The sequence below is a fragment of the Schistocerca gregaria genome, chromosome X, assembly GCF_023897955.1.
Source record: "Schistocerca gregaria isolate iqSchGreg1 chromosome X, iqSchGreg1.2, whole genome shotgun sequence".
NCBI lineage: Eukaryota > Metazoa > Arthropoda > Insecta > Orthoptera > Acrididae > Schistocerca > Schistocerca gregaria.
In genome coordinates this window covers 125,939,880-125,959,705 of record NC_064931.1, presented here as the reverse complement: position 1 = coordinate 125,959,705, position 19,826 = coordinate 125,939,880, and the positions used below count along the sequence as shown (strand labels likewise).

At 42.5% G+C, this 19,826-nt stretch overlaps 1 protein-coding gene across 1 annotated transcript in view; it reads left to right on the top strand.

The window, feature by feature from the left end:
• LOC126297840 (cuticlin-5) overlaps positions 1-19,826 on the top strand; it is a 260,742-nt gene that overhangs the window by 50,523 nt on the left and 190,393 nt on the right. Inside the window, exon 2 of the mRNA XM_049989092.1 lies at positions 17,711-17,753. Coding sequence (XP_049845049.1) covers positions 17,711-17,753 — 43 coding nt within the window. The remainder of the gene's footprint in view (positions 1-17,710; positions 17,754-19,826) is intronic.

Genomic DNA, 19,826 nt, shown 5'->3' with positions numbered 1-19,826 from the left:
AGGGGAAAATATTGAGACTACAGTGTTAGCAGCTGCTGTTGTAAATCCTCAAATAAGTTCCCCAGTTGTTACTCGTTATTCTGGTATATCACAAACTGGTTCTGAGAATGTAACGGTGTCACGAATTTCATTTTTATCATATTTCACCATATGACAAACATGACGGGGATGATGTCATAATTACCATACGTTTTGTCAATGGGCTTGCAATCAAAAAGAAACAAATTAAGATTCTTTTCGTCACCTATTGTCCTCAGAAGCATCAACCTTCATGAATCATGGCGCGTTCAACAGACACATCACGCATCACTGAAACCTGGTAAATCTGAGCCTGTACTTCAGGTGTGGCCAAAATTTCGGCTTGCTGGCTGTGCTCGGGTCCGAGTGCCAAAGCACTCAGCTTCGCTTCACGTTTCCCCCCACCACCCAACCACCACCATGCCACGCTGTCTGAGCGCCACCTAGCAAGTGTGGTGTCTGGCGGTGACACCACAGACTTAGTTAAATAAAGATACTGACTTAACTGCTGGTTCAGAATAGTATCACAGTTACTATACATTCTATTTTATTGTGCTAACGACACTATCTGTCTGCTAATAAACTCCCTCTCTCGAAGTGTTTCAGTTTTTAAAATTTATTACATTACTGATTCCGAGTTTTACCAGCTATTTAATTGAAATTAAAATTATTCCATAAAGTAAATTTTTTAGTGCACACCAGAAAAAAATGCAGGCGATTTTATTTCCTTTATTTTTATATTTAGGATATTTTTCTACTTCATTTTCCATTTTAGTATTTGAACTATCACCAAAACCAGGAAGAAAAGCAGCTAAATTTTATCTGGCTGCTTTGGCGTTGAAAATATCACGGCACTTGAAGTTGTACAGGTTCCATTAACGCAAATATCTCAATTTTCTCCATTCAGACGCTTTACAACTCACTTGAAATCCTTTAGAACCTGAGGCAATCAGTTCTCAAATATGCTATGAAACTGGAAGAAACGACAGAAAACACACAAGAAAGAAAAGCTTGCAAGTAGATTCATCCTGCCAACGTACAAATTATAAATGACCAACACTCTTGCTCTGTAGGGATGATAATTTTTATAACAGGTGATGGTGTTTACTCGTATATTTTGCACTCAAGTAGTAAAACAGTTAAGTCAGTGTTGAACGTATGTGACGAACATGATGGTTTTCACAAGTAGGTTTGAAGTACCACACTCAGATTTACCAACGACATAAATGACTGGATAATCAGATGCTGTGGACAAGATTCCTCTGAGCTCTTGTAGTAGATATTTTATTTCGCATCATTAGCTATATTTTCAGGGAACCGGACGGAATTTAGACAAGAAAAATGTACACTAAACGGTCATACATCCTCTGAAGAAGAATAAGATTTGTAGACATTGCTCTAAAGCAGTGGTACTCAGCCTAAGGTTATTACACCTCAGGGTGAAATGCAATTTTCTGAGAGTTAAAAAAAGGTTTCAATGGTGTTTCGCTTACGAAACATACCTGTTTTTAAAAGAGCGTTACTGTTATCACTATTTCGTAAGACTATACTACAGATTACATACGTTACCAATAATTTCACATTTTTTAAAAATACTAGCATTAACGTGTGACACAATGAGGTGGAGGTTACAGCAAGTGAAACGAATGTATGAACATCGTCTTCCTCACATAGTCCACTCACCAAACATCTGCTTTGTACCATTCGTCTATGACAGTAAAATTAATCTACATATACACACATCAAAAAAGTTTTGTATCATCCCAGTTCCCAGAACTCCTGAAGACAGACGTTGACTCTGGATATTATATCACAAACGCAGCCTCTCTGACTGTTCAGAATCATCTCACCAGTCGTTCCACCTGGAAGGAGGTACACGGCTCGTGTTGTCCGTAGTTCAACCATTCCTAGGCGGTCAATACCGCGGTTCGATCGCGTCTGCATTGTTCCTTTGTGCCTGGAAGGTCTCTCGACAAGGGAAGTGTCCAGGCGTCTCGGAGTGAACCAAAGCAATGGTGTTCGGACATGGAGGAGATACAGAAAGACAGGAACTGTCGATGGGTGCTCGCTCAGGTCATCCAAGGGATTATGGCTCGGAGGAACCCTGACAGCAACGCCATCATGTTGAATAATGCCTTTCGTGCAGCCACAGGACGTCGTGTTACGACTCAAACTGTGCGCGCTAGGCTGCATGATACGCAACTTCAGTCAAGGCGTCCATGGCGAGGTCTATCTTTGCAACGACGACACCATGCAGCGCGGTACAGATGGGCCCAACAACATGCCGAATGGACCACTCAGGATTGGCATAACGTTCTCTTCGCCGATGAGTGTCGCACCGCATATCCCTTCAACCAGACAATCGTCGGAGACGTGTTTGGAGGCAACCCTGTCAGGCTGAACGCCTTAGACACACTGTCCAGCGAGTACAGCAAGGTGGATGTTCCCTGCTGTTTTGGGGTGGCATTATGTGGGGCCGACGTACGCAGCTGGTGGTCATGGAAGGCGCCAGTAACCGCTGTACGATACGTGAATTCCATCCTCCGGCCGACAGTGAAACCATATCAGCAGCATATTGGCGAGGCATTCGTCTTCATGGACGACAATTCGCGCCCCAATCGTGCACATTTTGTGGGTAACTTCCTTCAGGCTAACGACATCGCTCGACTAGAGTGGCCAGCATGTTCTCCAGACATGAACTCCATCGAAAATGCTAGCGTCAGATTAAAAGGGCTGTTTATGGACGACGTAACTCACCAACCACCCTGTGGGATCTATGTCTAATCGCCGTTGAGGAGTGGGACAATCTGGATCAACAGTGCCTTGATGAACTTGTGGATAGTAAGCCACGACGAATACAGGCATGCATCAATGCAAGAGGACGTGCTACTGGGTATTAGAGGTACCGATGTGTACAGCAATCTGGACCACCACCTCTGAAGATCTCGCTGTATGGTATAAGAATGTTATTAGAAGAAGCAGTAGGCCTACCAATACTTGTCACAGACTCATTTCTTTGTGATTTAATAAAACACCCACAAAACTAAATATCATTTATATTCCGTCATTTTAGAAATGAAAGTTTTCAAAGAACATTCTTTTTCATTCTAAAGTTTTATTAGACGAAAATGTGGATAAGTGTCCGGGAGTGTGTGTGTTCGTGTGAGAGAGGAGGTGGGCTTACTAGGTAATATCTCACTGCACTCAGGGGTAACAGTCTAAGTATTATGGGAATCGCTGCTTTAAAGGTTGTTTTGAACACATCGCGCAAGGTGGCTCAGTGATTAGCGTAATGGACTTGCATTCAGGAGAACGCCAGTTCAAAGCCCCATTAGCCCATCCTTATTTCCGTTTTCCAAGAATTTCCCTAAATCGCTTAAGGAAAATACCGGTGTGGTTCCTTTGAAAGGCCACGGTCGATTTGCTACCACATCCCTCCCTAATCCGAGCTTGTGGTCCGTCTCTCATGATCTAGTTGTCGGCGGTGCGCTAAATACAAATTTTCATTTCTTGCTTCGGACAGGTCGCTGCAGTACAAGGTGTTGTGGTGTTAGCGATTCTAACAATACCATCACTTGTAAAGTAGGTTAGAAATTAGATTAATAATGTTGCTCACGCAGCATACGTTCGCTTTATCGGGCAACAACAAAGTTATTGACTGTGGATGGTATCGTCAGAATGGAAATAATGAATTCACTGTAAAAAAGTCATTAATTTTGGCACTTATCTTGAATGGATTTCGTCGAAGTTGTTATGGCTCATCTTGTTGATTCTAGGGTGATCCACTTTGACTGCTAGAAGGTCCAGATCTGTATTTTAGCAAGATTTGAAGACCTAACAAATGCGTTTTTTAGGAAATTCTTAATGATCAAACAATTACAGATCAGAACAACGGTATGGTAGAAATAATTTTTGACTTGGTGTTCCCGATTCACATTTTTATTGAACTTCCTGTAAATTCATATATACTTCTTCTTAATTGTCACACCGTCAAGAAAGCGGTTTTGTATCAATCTTCATATATTTAATTTTCACTTTAACCAAACACAAGACTTGACTGTTCTTTTATAAAGCGAAATAACAATTTAACCTCTGCAAAGTGAAATAAAGATTGCTCTGTGCGCATTCGCGCCAAAACGGTTACCAGTAAGTCAAAGATTATGACAGTCTCACAGAAATGAATACACACAAGAACCATATCACTGTAATATATCGATACATCGGAGTACTTATACATTAAGAAAACCAAATGTGAATACTGATACATCGGAGTACCTATACATTAAAAAAACCAAATGTGAATACTCTCACAAAAATATGTCTGTTACTTCGCAGAAAAGTAGTACTATATTACTGGTATCGAGAACTGGGGTTGGAGTGCCGTTGTTGTTGTTGTGGTCTTCAGTCCTGAGACTGCTTTTGATGGAGCTCTCCATGCTACCCTAACCTTCGCAAGCTTCTTCATCTCCCAATACTTGCTGCAACCTGCATCCTTCTGAATCTGCTTAGTGTATTCATCTCTTGGTCCCCCTCTACGATTTTTACCCTCCACGCTGCCCTTCAATGTTAAATTTGTAATCCCTTGATGCCTCAGAACATGTCCTATTAACCGGTCCCTTCTTTTTGTCAAGTTGTGCCACAAACTCCTCCCCAATTCTATTCAATACTTCATCATTAGTTATGTGATCTACCCATCTAATCATCAGCATTCTTCTGTAGCACCACATTTCGAAAGCTTATATTCTCTTCTTGTCTAAATTATTTATCGTCCATGTTTCACTTCCATACATGGCTACATTCCATACAAATACTTTCAGAAACGACTTCCTGACACTTAAATGTATACTCGATGTTAAGAAATTTCTCTTCTTCAAAAACGCTTTCTTTGCCATTGCCAGTCTACATTTTATATCCTCTCTACTTCGACCATCATCAGTTATTTTGCTCCCCAAATAGCAAAACTCCATTACTACTTTAAGTGTCTCATTTCCTAATCTAATTCCCTCAGCATCACCCGACTTAATTCGACTACATTCCATTATCCTCGTTTTGCTTTTGTTGATGTTCATCTTATATTCTCCGTTCAACAGCTCTTCCAAGTCCTTTGCTGTCTCTGACAGAATTACAATGTCATCGGCGAACCTCAAAGTTTTTATTTCGTCTCCATGGATTTTAATACCTACTCCGAATTTTTCTTTTGTTTCCTTTACTGCTTGCTCAATATACACATTGAATAACATCGGGGAGAGGTTACAACCCTGTCTTACTCCCTTCCCAACAACAGCTTCCCTTTCATGTCCCTCGACTCTTATAACTGCCATCTGGTTTCTGTACAAATTGTAAATAGCCTTTCGCTCCCTGTATTTTACCCTGCCACCTTTGCCGCAATGGTCACGTAAAGAAGCAGCCATTACACGATGGCACGAGCTGGTTTTCCTCTGTCCTGAGAATCGGCACACATGACCATTTTCAGGGAGAACTACATCTTAACGTGAAAGGCGAACCATGCTTCACACTGATATTTTTCACATACGCGAAGCATTTACAGAAGTGAAAGTCGCTTTAAATTTTAGAAAAAAAACCTTATGTCTGTCCTGGGACTGAACCGTGGACCTCTCGATAAGCAGCTTGACGAAGAGGAAATTACCACGCCTGCCGGGGTGGCCGAGCGGTTCTAGGTGCTTCAGTCTGGAACCGCGCTGCTGCTACGGTCGCAGGTTCGAATCCTGCCTCGGGCATGGATGTGTGTGATGTCCTTAGGTTATTTAGGTTTAAGTAGTTCTAAGTTCTAGGGGACTGATGACCACATATGTTGAGTCCCATAGTGCTCAGAGCCATTTGAAACTACAGGGTGGCGGAGGGAAACGGCAAATTTCGAAATAACTTCTTTTCCATGAATAAATTCATAAAACTAGTAATTTATTAACGAAAGTGAATGTATTCAGTATGCCATTATTCAGTATGTCTTTACAATCAAAATGTCCAAAAGTGTCTCTTTACTTTTAAAAAATGACATCGGAAAGATGTGCTCCCATTGGGCGTTCACACTCTAACAGCCTGTTCTGAAAACTCTGGAATGCGCGGTGTAGCAAATCTTGGGGAATGGCAGTGATTTCGTTTTCAATATTCTCCTTCAGTTCATGGATTGTTGCAGGACGTGTAAGGTACACCTTGCCTTTAAGATAGCCCCACAGGAAGAAGTCGCACACACTAAGATCAGGGGATCTCGCAGGCCATGCAAAGTCACCGTTACGTGAAATAATGCGTCTTCCAAACAACTGACGAACTGCTGCCATCGATTGTCGAGCAGTGTGTGACGTGGCTCCATCCTGCTGAAACCACATGTTTTCGACGTTAAGATGAAGTTCGTACAGTCTCGGTGTAAATAATGTTTGAAGCATTTCAACACATCGAGCGGATGTTACTGTCACTGCCCAATAACGAAAATTCTGTTCAGGTGAAAATGGGCTTCGTCTGATATCCGTAAGTTACGAAGGAATTTCGCGTCCTCGTTGATTTTAGCCAATATCTGGCTACTAAACTCCATACGTGACGCTGGGTCTCGTTCATGTAAGTGTTGCACAATCTGCATCTTATAGGGATGGAAGTCTAATTCGTGCAGTATTCTTTGTAAGCTTCGTCGCTTAATCCCTAGCGAAGAAGCATACTGTCGAACGGAGCGGCGAGGACCTCTCTCGATTGCAGCTCTAGCAGCTGCAATGTTCTCTGGGGTACGTACCGTTGGAATGCCACCTGGAAGTTTCTTTTTCAAGGCAGATCCTGTTTCTTCAAAATTACGCACCCACGTTGTAATCGCATGCGCAGATGGGACACGTCCATGACGTCCAAGCTGGTAATGCTGTCGAAATGTTCTCTGCGCGGCAGTCGCGCTATCACCATTTTTGTAAAACGCTCTCACATCTACTGCACGTTCCGCACCAGTCCAATTCTCCATGATTACTAAATGGCAATGCGTTCACAGCAATTGTGCAAAGTTTGGCGCATTTGCCGGCGCTACAGTGGGAACAAAACGACTATTCACGTTGGTGTGTAGAATATATGAGTCTGGCGACATACCATCTGACTTTCGGAAAAGCATCATCCACACAATTCCGAAAACGGCAAGAGTTGACAAGTGCGAGAATTATCGCACAATCAGCTTATTAGCTCATGCATCGAAGCTGCTTACAAGAATAATATACAGAAGAATGGGAAAAAAATTGAGAATGCGCTAGGTGACGATCAGTTTGGCTTTAGGAAAAGTAAAGGCACGAGAGAGGCAATTCTGACGTTACGGCTAATAATGGAAGCAAGGCTAAAGAAAAATAAAGACACGTTCATAGGATTTGTCGACCTGGAGAAAGCGTTCGACAATATAAAATGGTGCAAGCTGTTCAAGATTCTGAAAAAAGTAGGGGTAAGCTATAGGGAGAGACGGGTCATATACAATATGTACAACAACCAAGAGGGAATAATAAGAGTGGACGATCAAGAACGAAGTGCTCGTATTAAGAAGGGTGTAAGACAAGGCTGTAGCCTTTCGCCCCTACTCTTCAATCTGTACATTGAGGAAGCAATGATGGAAATAAAAGAAAGGTTCAGGGGTGGAATTAAAATACAAGGTGAAAGGATATCAATGATACGATTCGCTGATGACATTGTTATCCTGAGTGAAAGTGAAGAAGAATTAAATGATCTGCTGAACGGAATGATCAGTCTAATGAGTATACAGTATGGTTTGAGAGTAAATCGGAGAAAGACTAAGGTAATGAGAAGTAGTAGAAATGAGAACAGCGAGTAACTTAACGTCAGGATTGAGGGTCACGAAGTCAATGAAGTTAAGGAATTCTGCTACCTAGGCAGTAAAATAACCAATGACGGACGGAGCAAGGAGGACATCAAAAACAGACTCGCTATGGCAAAAAAAGGCATTTCTGGCCACGAAAAGTCTACTAATATCAAATACCGGCCTTAATTTGAGGAAGAAATTTCTGAGGATGTACGTCTGGAGTACAGCATTGTATGGTAGTGAAACATGGACTGTGGGAAAACCGGAACAGAAGAGAATCGAAGCATTTGAGATGTGGTGCTATAGACGAATGTTGAAAATTAGGTGGACTGATAAGGTAAGGAATGAGGAGGCGCTACGCAGAATCGGAGACGAAAGGAATATGTGGAAAACACTGATAAGGAGAAGGGACAGGATGGTAGGACATCTGCTAAGACATGAGGGAATGACTTCCATGGTACTAGAGGGAGCTGTAGAGGGCAAAAACTGTAGAGGAAGTTAGAGATTGGAATACGTCAAGCAAATAATTGAGGATGTAGGTTGCAAGTGCTACTCTGAGATGAAGAGGTTAGCACAGGAAAGGAATTCGTGGCGGGCCGCATCAAACCAGTCAGTAGACTGATGCTAAAAAAAAAAAAAAAAGGAAAGGAAAAAACCAGTGCTGCCAACTGTAACGTTCAAAATTACCCGTTCCCCTGCGCCACCCTGTACCACGCGTGAAGAATTGAACGTTTCCAGAAATTCGGCACCCTCCGTGGGCGTGTAAAGCTGCGCGTCGCCGCTATAGAGTTGAATATGTCCCTGGCGCGTAGCACGACGTGATCGCCGACCCGTCCCGGAGACAAGGGAAGCGGCGGTCCAGGCGTGTGAAGCTGCGCTGCGCTTCCTTCCGCCGGGTTCGCCGGCCTCAGCTAACGGGTTCCTGTTCCGCCGCGCTCGCCGGGCTAACTGTCGTGCTACCACCTCCGTGGATCGCACAAAAAGGAAACGAAGCCAACCCCGAAAAGCCTCAGCTACCGGGATCACTGTCAAACTGCCAAAACTGCTCTACGAAAAGCCTTAGTTCTCAGTGCACAAGTAACGCACGGAAAATACAGGCTGTAAACGGTATAAGCTGAAAAAAAAAACTGTCAGTTGATTTAAAACGTCTAGTAACATATTTATTTCCTACGATTTTCCCAGGAAAAAAAACCAATTTATCTCGGGACAATGTTTTGACAAGTAGACACTGGACAGTGCACCCGGATTAGACGTGACTTGTCTAAACATTATGCACATAAGACTGGGAAAATTCATTAAACAGGATCAAAATACTACGGAGTATCTGCTTCGCCCCTCTCCCAACACAGGTGCACTTACGTCACTTATTTAAGCAAGCAGTCGGTTCTTGTTATTTACCGCTGCGCGTGTTCCCAGAACACCGACTCAAAGGAAGGGCTCGGCGCTTGTTGGTGACGTCACGCCAGCTAGGCTCGGCGATCGCCAGGTCTGTTGCAAGCGTACTCATAATGGTGGTGTCTCCTTTTCTAACACAGGAAAATGTGAAACTATTGGCGGTAGTTGAACAACACACATTGTTCTGAGAGATTTCTGCAATCAATTAATTGTGCCATTCGTTACACTTCTTAACAAATAGTACTCCTGAACTTAATTTTCCACCTGTTTTAAGGATTGACATACAAAAACAACTTCATGGTCCAGCAGCAACAGAATTCGTGCTTCTTTACCTTATTTGTAAATCTGAGGAAGTTACGTTTGTACTGGGTTTCTTTTACAAGAAACTGTGAACATATCGGTGCTCTTCTTTAGGTATCTTGGTTGACTAGGGGGTGAGGAACACTGACTATTAATGAAATATCTTGCGATTGTACACGTTGGGGGAGGGGGTGGGGGACAGAAGAAGAGGCAAAAGAGAGATACTTGTTTTATCAAATAAAATTTTTTTATCTTGTAAAGTTTCTCCTTTCAGTTGCAAGAGGGGAATGTTTATCTTTTCTAATGTGCATGTTTAAAAAAGTTTAAGCTCAGCATTATTTTCGATGTGTGAAGCTATTTTGTATCCTGTTTATAATTCCTGTCGTTGAAAACGATTGTAATCTAATGACTGGCAACAGTTGGACATTTACACATGTAAATTAGTTCACATTTCCAGTGACGATGTCCAACGAAAATAAATAAATAAATAAAAGAAACGAGTTCATTGTAAGGGGGTTGGGGTAAGTTTCGATAACAAAATGGATCAAGTAAATATAGTTACTTGAATATAAAATTTCCGAAGCTTGCAATGGGGCAAAGCATCTTCTCATATTGATCTAAGTTTGTTTCGACAGGATTCAGTAATACAGAACTATGATCTTCATTTATAGCTTTAAGATAGTTAGAAAATCTTTCATGTAAATAAAACTGCAGAAACCAAAACAATACCAAACAGTTTGTCCAAAACTAAGAGATTTATAGTGATAAGCACGCCCAGGCGTTTCTGTCTGCAACAGACCTGGCGTTCGCTGTGCCTAGCTGACGTGTCGTCACGAACAAGTGCCGAGGCCTTCCTTTGGGTCGGTGTTGGTTGGCATCGCGAGCGTGAGTCGCAGACCCACAGGCATCTACGGCCTGCGAGGTAGAGTCATTGTAACACGCCGATCGTCGACAGTCACCACATTACCTGTGCACATGTTATTGCAATCCTGTTAAACATTAGAATAGAAGGGAGATTTATTGTCGCTGAACTATATGATATTCATTTAATTTATGGCGAGGGCAGCTGTACGAATTTGTCATGAACGCTTCCCACAACGAACAGTTCAAATGGTTCTAAGCACTATGGGATTTAACATCTAAGGTTATCACTCCCATAGACTTAGACCTGCTTAAACCTAACGAACCTAAGGACATCACACGCATCCATGCTCGAGGCAGGATTTGAACCTGAGACCGTAGCTTCAGCGCGGTTCCGGATTGAAGCGCCTAGAACCGCTCGGCCACAGCTGCCAGCAACGAAAAGTTCTTGCGCGATCGACATTTGTTGCTGTTCACCAATGGTTTGTATCATCATAATTCTCTACTTTTACTCGATTATTTTGCAATTCATTCGTAACGAAGAACAGTAGCTATCTTTACCTTTTTGCGTATTGTCTGTTCTGATACGCTTTCAATTTATTATTAAATAAATGACGACATTATACAATTTAGGAGTACGTATTTAATTTGCGTAGATTGAGAGATACGGGCTCTTTACGGCCCCGAGCATAAGGCAGAGGCCCACAACGAGAAGAACGTACATTGGTAACTCAGGAATAAATTCTGGACCGTATCCACGAAGATCCTGCTCACAATACTAGAAGCATCGCCCGCCAAGTGGGTGTACAGCACACTGTCGTTCATCCCGCGCGTCTGCGGCAGTACCACATTCAACTCTATAAGAGCTGGAAGAGCAGGATTTCCCTCCGCGACGAGAATTCTCAGAGTGGTTTTTGTTACAAAGTGAACAGCACGATTTTGTAAGCAAAATACTCGTCACGAATGAAGAGTGTTTCACTCGCGACGGAATAACTAATTTCCGTAACATGCACACATGGAGTGTCCACAGTCCGCGCCAAGTAGCAGCTGCACTGTTTCAGTGCCGCTTTTCCGTAAATGTATGGGCGAGTATAATCAATCATTACATTATTGGGCATCATGATTTACCTGCACGATTGACTGGTAACAATTACGCGCGGTTTGAGGCGTCAGGTCACGGACTGTGCAGCTGGTCCCGCCGCAGGTTCGAGTCCTCCATCGGGCATGGGTGTGTCTGTTGTTCTTAGCATAGGTTAGTTTAAGTAGTGTGTAAGTCTAGGGATGACCTCCGCAGTTTGGTCCCTTAGAAATTCACACACATTTGAACATTTGAATTACCGAACCCTTTTAGAGGAAACATTGCTACCAACTTTATTAGAAGATATTCTGTTAGCCGTACGTCATAACATGTGGTTTGAGGCCCATGAGATAGACAGATCGTGGCGCTTACGTCACAGCACGTGACCCTGCAGGTCTTACGAGTGCCAGCAGCCGTCTCTAGCGGGGAGAGATTAATTATTTCAGATGAGTTTATTAATTCTTAACTGCGTGTTTAAATGTATGTAAGTTCTCGACAGCACACGACAAAATTAAGACCATTAGTGCATACCTTTCCAATTAAATACTGATTTCCTGCTGGCCGTGCACAGAGCCGAGTGTTTGGGAAGTGTGGCGCACAAGCCGAAAGTGTGACGTTACAAGTTCGTGGCAGGGCCCGTATATCTCATTGGCCCCGATGTGGTTCCTCCTCGATGGTGCTCCACTCCACATTGATCACAGAGTACGAATGTTTTTGAATAGACGCTTTCCAGGACAATGGATAGGACGTTTTGGTCCACATCGATGGTCAGCACACAGTCCTGATTAAAATCCACTGGCTTTTTACTTTTGGGGCGATATGAAAAAACTTATTTATGCTCAGCTAATAAATAATGTGGAAAAACGTGCGCAGAGTATTTTCGATGCTACTGTACCATAAAGGCAAATGTGCATGTGTGTGATCGAGTGCGCCGTAATGGAGCATGTGTCGAATGGAATGCTGGACATTTTCAAATGGTTCAAATGGCTCTGAGCACTATGTGACTTAACATCTGTGGTCATCAGTCGCCTATAACTTAGAACTAATTAAACCTAGCTAACCTAAGGACATCACACACATCCATGCCCGAGGCAGGATTCGAACCTGCGACCGTAGCAGTCGCACGGTTCCGGACTGCGCGCCTAGAACCGCGAGACCACCGCGGCCGGCGCTGGACATTTTGAACACTTACTGGTGTAAGAGGGAACAAAGAATGTGGGTTTCATTTTCGTTACGGTCCTGTTGTACAGAAGGAAAATAATCTGAATTTAATTTTCATTTAGGTATAGTTGCAGAAAGAGGAAACATGTGATTGTAATTAATGCACAACGAGTTACGCGGTAATTGGTTGATTTTGTACTAAAGGAAACACATTTTATTTGATGTTAGCTTTTCCTCACTACATCGACCTTCGTTATGGTAATCTTGTAAAAGAAAAAACCTCTGGTTGCACTTAATAAACCTCTGGTTGCACGAATTAAACGTTCACGACAGCCCAATGACTGTTTATATAGCTTGTTTCGGTAACACCTGGCCGCCGCGCCGCGACGTTGTACACTTCCAATGTTTACATTGTTGTGGTTCGTCCGTTACTTTTCTCTGGCTGCTGTGTCGATTCCGATAATACACAAGCAACGTCGTGTACCATCAGTTGACAATAATAAACATAAACGCCTCTACTATCAATGCTACAAAAAACTTTTAGAAATACAAAAATAAAGAACATTATACAATGACATTTCATTAGACCTTTTTGTCAGACATACCGAGAGTTAAGGTCTGTATAATTTTGGTAGCTCATACCGTTCACGCCCTGTATAAAGTACAAACGACCGTCTGAGTATTTGCTGCGTTCTTCGCTGACTGATGATACTGATCCTGAGTAGCCAACGTCAGCAGTATCCTATTACATTTACACATATTACAAAAAGTTTTGCATCACCACGGTTCCCAGAACTCCTGAAGACAGACATTGACTGTGGATCTTGTATCAGACACACAGTCCCTTTGATGTTCAGAGATGTCACTAAACCCACCCATAGACGTAAACAACCACGCATGAACAGCACCTACTAGACGGAGCGGGTCCGACAGCCGATCAGTTCTAGTCATTCCACCAGGAAGGAGGTACACGGCTCGTGTTGTCTGTAGTTCAACCATGCCTAGACGGTTCGATCGCGTCCGCATTGTTACTTTCTGCCAGGAAGGGCTTTCACAAGGGAAGTGTCCAGGCGTCTCGGAGTGAACCAAAGGGAAGATATCCGGACATGGAGGAGATACAGAGAGACAGGAACTGTCGATTACATGCATCACTCAGGACTACTGCTGCAGTGGGTGACCGCTACCAACGTATTATCGCTCGGAGGAACCCTGACAGCAAAGCCACCATGCTGAATAATGCTTTTCGTGCAGCCACAGGACATCGTGTTACGACTCAAACTGTGCGCAATAGGCTACATGATGCGCAACTTCACTCCCGACGTCCATGACAAGGTCAACCTTTGCAACCACGAGACCATGCAGTGCGGTACAGATGGGACCAACAACATGTTGAATGGACCGCTCAGGATTGGCATCACGTTCCCTTCTCCGTTGAGTGATGCACCTCATATGCCTTCAACCAGACAGTCGTCGGAGACGTGTTTGGAGGAAAACCCGGTCAGGCTGAATGCCTTAGACACACTATCCAGCGAGTGCAGCAAGGTGGAGGTTCCCTGCTGTTTTGGGGTGGCATTATGTGAGGCCGACGTACGCCGCTGGTGGTCACGGAAGGCACCGTAACGGCTGTATGATACATGAATGCCATCCTCCGACCGATAGAGCAACCATATCAGCACCATATTGGCGAGGCATTCGTCTTCATGGACGACAATTCGCGCCTCCATCGTGCACATCTTGTGAATGACTTCCTCCAGGATAATGACATCGGTCGATTATAGTGGCCAGCATGCTCTGCAAACATGAACCCTATCGAACATGTCTGGGATAGATTGAAAAGTACTGTTTATGGACGACGTGACTCACCAACCACACTGAGGGATCTACGCCGAATCGCCGTTGAGCAGTGGGACAATGTGGACCAACAGTGCCTTGATGAACTTGTGGATAGTATGCCACGATGAATACAGGCATGCATCAATGTAAGAGGACGTACTACTGGGTATTAGAAGTACCGGTGTGTCCAGCCCACCAACTCTGAAGGTCTCGCTGCATGATGGTACCACATGCAGCGTGTGATTTTCATGAGCAATAAAAAGGGCGGAAATGATGTTTATGATGATCTCTATTCCAATTTTATATAAAGGTTCCGGAACTCTCGGAAAAGAGGTGGTGCAAACCTTTTTTTTATGTGTAGATTGTGGCTTATCTGCTTGATATACAGACGTATTGCCTTTTCCTTGATCTTTATTCCGTGTATGGCACTTTTTGTGTGACATAAATGTATATTCAGTTGTCAAATTCACTGGTCCCTCGTGATGAGTGGTAGAAAATCATCGTTTATCGTAGTCGCTACCTACGGATTTGTAGTGTAGCATTTGTCGACGAAGCGGCCAAGCAATAATTTCGTTTATTTAAGACCTGTCGATAATGAGAGGTGAAGATTGTATCGTAAAAACGGAGAAACCTTCTAGTTTCATTCTCTCTCGATATCCAGAAGCGAAGCACAAGCTCTGAATGTAAAGAGATGTAGCAGGAAATCATACGTGGCTCTGTCTGCAAAACAATTTAATCATTTACCTCAAGCAGCTTAGGTGCAAAAAACTTAAATGAGGATGGATGGATGGGATCTGATCCCTGCTCCTACAACCTATGAGCCCAGTGTCTAAACTATTATGATTGCTTTATATTGTGAAGTAAGAATACGCTCCAGGAAATGTGTCGTGATAGCCATCTGGAGGCGTCTGCGTGTTACGGCTACCTATACTTGCATTCAGAAGCTGAAATGTTGTAAATATTGTTAGCCTTATTGATTTAATCATGATTAATATTATTTATCTATTTATGTATTTATTTAATTAGGCCAGGCATTCTAATTTGAAAGTCTATTAGTAAAAACAATTTTTATAGTCGTGTTATAAGTAACTGGGCAATTTAAACTAAGGATGATTACCTTTCGTGATATAAAAGGATGAGTATCCATTGCACTGTCTCGATTACCCTGATTCTTACTTTCTATTATTGTCTGATGAAAAGCAGTAATCTTCTATACCTATACTATATATAAAATAAAAACTGTAAAATTGTCGCATCTGTCTTTTTGTTTGATCACGCTAATCTCCGAAAATACTAGACGAATTTTCATGAGGTTTTCACAGTTAACTTGAATGTAGCTTGGAGCAACGTATAGGCTTCATTTCATCACAATTGGATGAGGAAAAAACAGATATCGCAATTTAAAGTTCTATTTATTCGAAGAATTTAAGGTGACGTAATTTTTGAAAATGCTTTTATTGATAGATATGTTCTACGTAATACGATTCAACGTAATGAATACAATGCAGGGTTGACGACATATGGAAGTTTGGGGCTGGACGACTCGTGCACCGATAGCTAAATCGTAAGACGACTGTTCGCGATAAGCGGGAAATCCGGGTTCGAGTCTCAGTGAGGCACAAATTTTCATTGTCGCCATTCCATTCTACTGCTGATGGTTGTTATTAGTCGCATTGCCAATACATTTAATGTAATTCTTATACAAGCCTCAACATGTTTAATCCGTACTTCCATACTAATATTATTAAATGTGAAAGTAACACTGTCTGTTTCGGTTTCACAACTAAACTGCTGAACTGCTTTCATTGAAATTTGTTATGGAGATAGCATTGGCTGCTTTATAAAGTAAATAATAATTACAACAATAAAATCTACTTCTAAGTCTGTGAAGTGGGGGATGGAACATCTTATTTCAGATCGGTGAATACAAACTATGTTATAAAATTATTAAAGTTGTTGCATAATGTTCTCGTTGATGTATAGCAACTTCAGTAGCACGATGCATAGATGTTTGGCGACGGAGGGCGGTGGGGGATGACAGTGGAGGAAGGGGAGACGCATATCACTAGCCATGCATACCAGAATAAACAGACATGTGAGAGCAGCTGACGTTATTATACGAACAACAGCTTACTTACCGGCTCTCAGCTTACCAAAACCCGTAGCCGCAGGTAACAGTTAGTTTACACATAACGATAATTAACAACACAAGATAGTAGTAGAAAAAATTCTTTAACTGTGATTAGTGGTAGTTAGCGTTATAAATAGACACAACTCGGATCTATATTAGAAGAACAGGTTCTAATTTTACCGAGTCTGCAACGAAACCCAAGTGATCCATTAGCTATATAAATATTATAGTTTATTCAAATGTTCAAATGTGTGTGAAATCTTATGGGACTTAACTGCTGAGGTCATCAGTCCCTAAGCTTACACACTACTCAACCTAAATTATCCTAAGGACAAACACACACACCCATGCCCGAGGGAGGACTCGAACCTCCGCCGGGACCATAGTTTATTCTAGGGCTAATGTAGGCTTTCCTATGGAAGCGACAGACACAAAACTCTTCCGAAATTACTGGCGAGTTCAGTTAGCCCAGGACTGCTCTAGTTGCACTAAACAACTGCGCAGTATTGAATGAGGATATTTGTTGGACATGTGATAACGGTGTTTTCAAATTGCCTTTCCTTAACGCTGTTTCCTACCCAAAATATGCATTGGATGAAATTTGGTACAGACATTTTTGTACTGTCAATATGCAAGGAATCGTGTGGTGGTGTCAGAGTGTACGAATTTTGATTCTGCCCGTGTCAGTATATACTATGAAAACGTATTCTGAAACTACAAGTGTCCGCAGCTCGTGGTCGTGCGGTAGCGTTCTCGCTTCCCGTTCCCGGGTTCGATTCCAGGCGGGGTCAGGGATTTTCACTGCCTCGTGTTCACTGGGTGTTGTGTGATGTCCTTAGGTTAGTCAGGTTTAAGTAGTTATAAGTTCTAGGGGACTGATAACGATAGATGTTAAGCCCCAGAGTGCACAGAGCCCTTTGAACCATTTTTTGAAACTACAACTACATGCGAAATTAATTGTTTGTCATACAAAATATCTGTATATATCGTAAAATTGTTGGCCAATGAGGTGCTTCCTTAATTTCTTCCCAAGCAAAAAGCGCCTTGTTCATAATTTTGGGGGAAATGCTTAGTATTGCAGCAGTTACGTACAGAAAAAATAATGTAATTTACATAAAATTACAAATGAGTCTTTTGCTTTCAGGTTGAGTGCTCGCTGGATCGTGGTCGTGTACGCTGCTCTACTGGTATGATAATAGCTATTTATTTTGCATGTATTGATTACGGCTTTAAGTGCAGTTCTCTTACATGAATTAAAATATGTACAAATTTATAATTTCTTGAGCTAAGATTGCACTAGATGTTCTTATTCAAAACGCACGTAGAAATAGGAAAAGCTATTAAATATATCGTGACAGGCGGCCTCAGGAGAACCAGCTTGAACACACACTCAAAAAAGATTCGCTGTCGTACTGTAGAGCCTTACAGATTTTGCTTGCGAAGGGTATAGTTGTTAAGAAGTCAGAGAAAAATGAATAGGCAGGCTGTTTAAATATGAGCAGATAAAAAGAATCAGCACAATCTTTTCTTCTGTGTCCATGGCCCTTGTCACTATATGACGACGTATACACCGTCCGTCCAAAAAGCTCCTAAACTGATTGTATACATAGCCTATAAGCGACGCAGCGCAGGAATAACAGTGGCAGCTGGAACAAAGAACTGTAAATAACAGATGTGCATTCGACCAGTCAGCTGTGAGGAGGTAGTGTTAAGTACTGAACGTGCAGCCGTTGTGTGTCAACGCTCTAGTGGCACAAATGGCAATGGAGCAATATCTCTAAATCTAGCATTCAAGACACTCCCCATAATGTTTTGGAGAAGAAAAAAGTGTATGTGAAGTTTGTGCCGTACATCTTCACTCCCGGAAATAAAAAAGAACAACGAAACATGGACGTTTGCCGTGACTTGACAAAAATTCAGAACGCAGTCAATCCTTTTCTGGAAAAAAATCGTTACGGGTGAGGAGACGCGATTTTTCCGTACGAAACTACCACAAAGTGACAAAGTGCAGAAATTCATACGAATGGCGAACGCTTTAACTGCATAACTGACATCCAACCCAAGGTGACGCGCAAGTTGAATAACATCGCAAAGAATGGCTTTTCCGACAGTGTCACGTGGTTGTGTAGACGTCCTGTGCGTTGCACTTAAGTGGGAGAGACCGTGTAGACTAGCAGTTCAGTTGACTTCTTACTATGACCATTAATACAATACTTTGTGCCTTCTGAATATAGCTCATATGGATTTCGACATATGATGATGATGTCCCATACTACTTGACAGAGCGTAGAGGAATGACGCCGGAGACCCGCGCCTTTGTACTAGGCAAGGTCCTAATGGAGGTGGTTTGCCATGGCCTTCCTCCGACCGTAATGGGGATGAATGATGATGATGAAGACGACACAACACCCAGTCATCTCGGGGCAGGTAAAAATCCCTAACCCCGCCGGGAATCGAACCCGGGACCCTAGGGAAGCGAGAACGCTACCGCGAGACCACGACCTGCGGACATTTCGACGTAAGTGAAGAAAAAAGAAGTGGGTGTAATCAGGAATCTGCTAGTGGCACTACAATAATACAATGAATGCACAACTAGGGATAAACCAAGTACAGGTGTCTATTCCACAGTTCCCGTTTAGGATTGCCCGTAACGTAATAATTTATGAAGCTATTTATTGAGATATTTTTGCGTAATTCTTTCGACGGTTTGAGGTTCTGCTTTGTTTTGTTGCCTTTAAGTTTTCTTATGGTCCATTTGTGCAGCGTCTCACACATGTTAAACATCACTCACAACTTTGAATGCACAGTACACGTCCAGAATAACTTGTGTAAGTAAGAGAATAAATTATTTAAGTTATTCTCGATGTGTATTGTGCACTGAAAGTTGTGAGTTATGTTTACCACGCACTTGAAAATGGGAATCATTTCCCGAAAGGCGTCGTTTAAAACATAAGTAAAAGAATATTGTGACTGGTAGCACAAAGTTATATATAAACAAACGCATTGTTTTCACAGTCGCAGGCTTTCAAGAAAACCATTTATAATGGACAAAATCAAATTATGCAGTTATATTTTCGAAGTTGAGGTTAACCCACCAGGTTAGCTGAGAGCGCTAATGCGCTGCTTCCTGGACTCGGGTAGGTGCGCTGGCCGTGGATCGAATCCGCTAGGTGGATTAACGACGAGGGCTGGTGTGCCGACCAGCCTGTATGTGGGTTTTAGGCGGTTTTCCACATCCCACTAGGTGAATACGGGCTGGT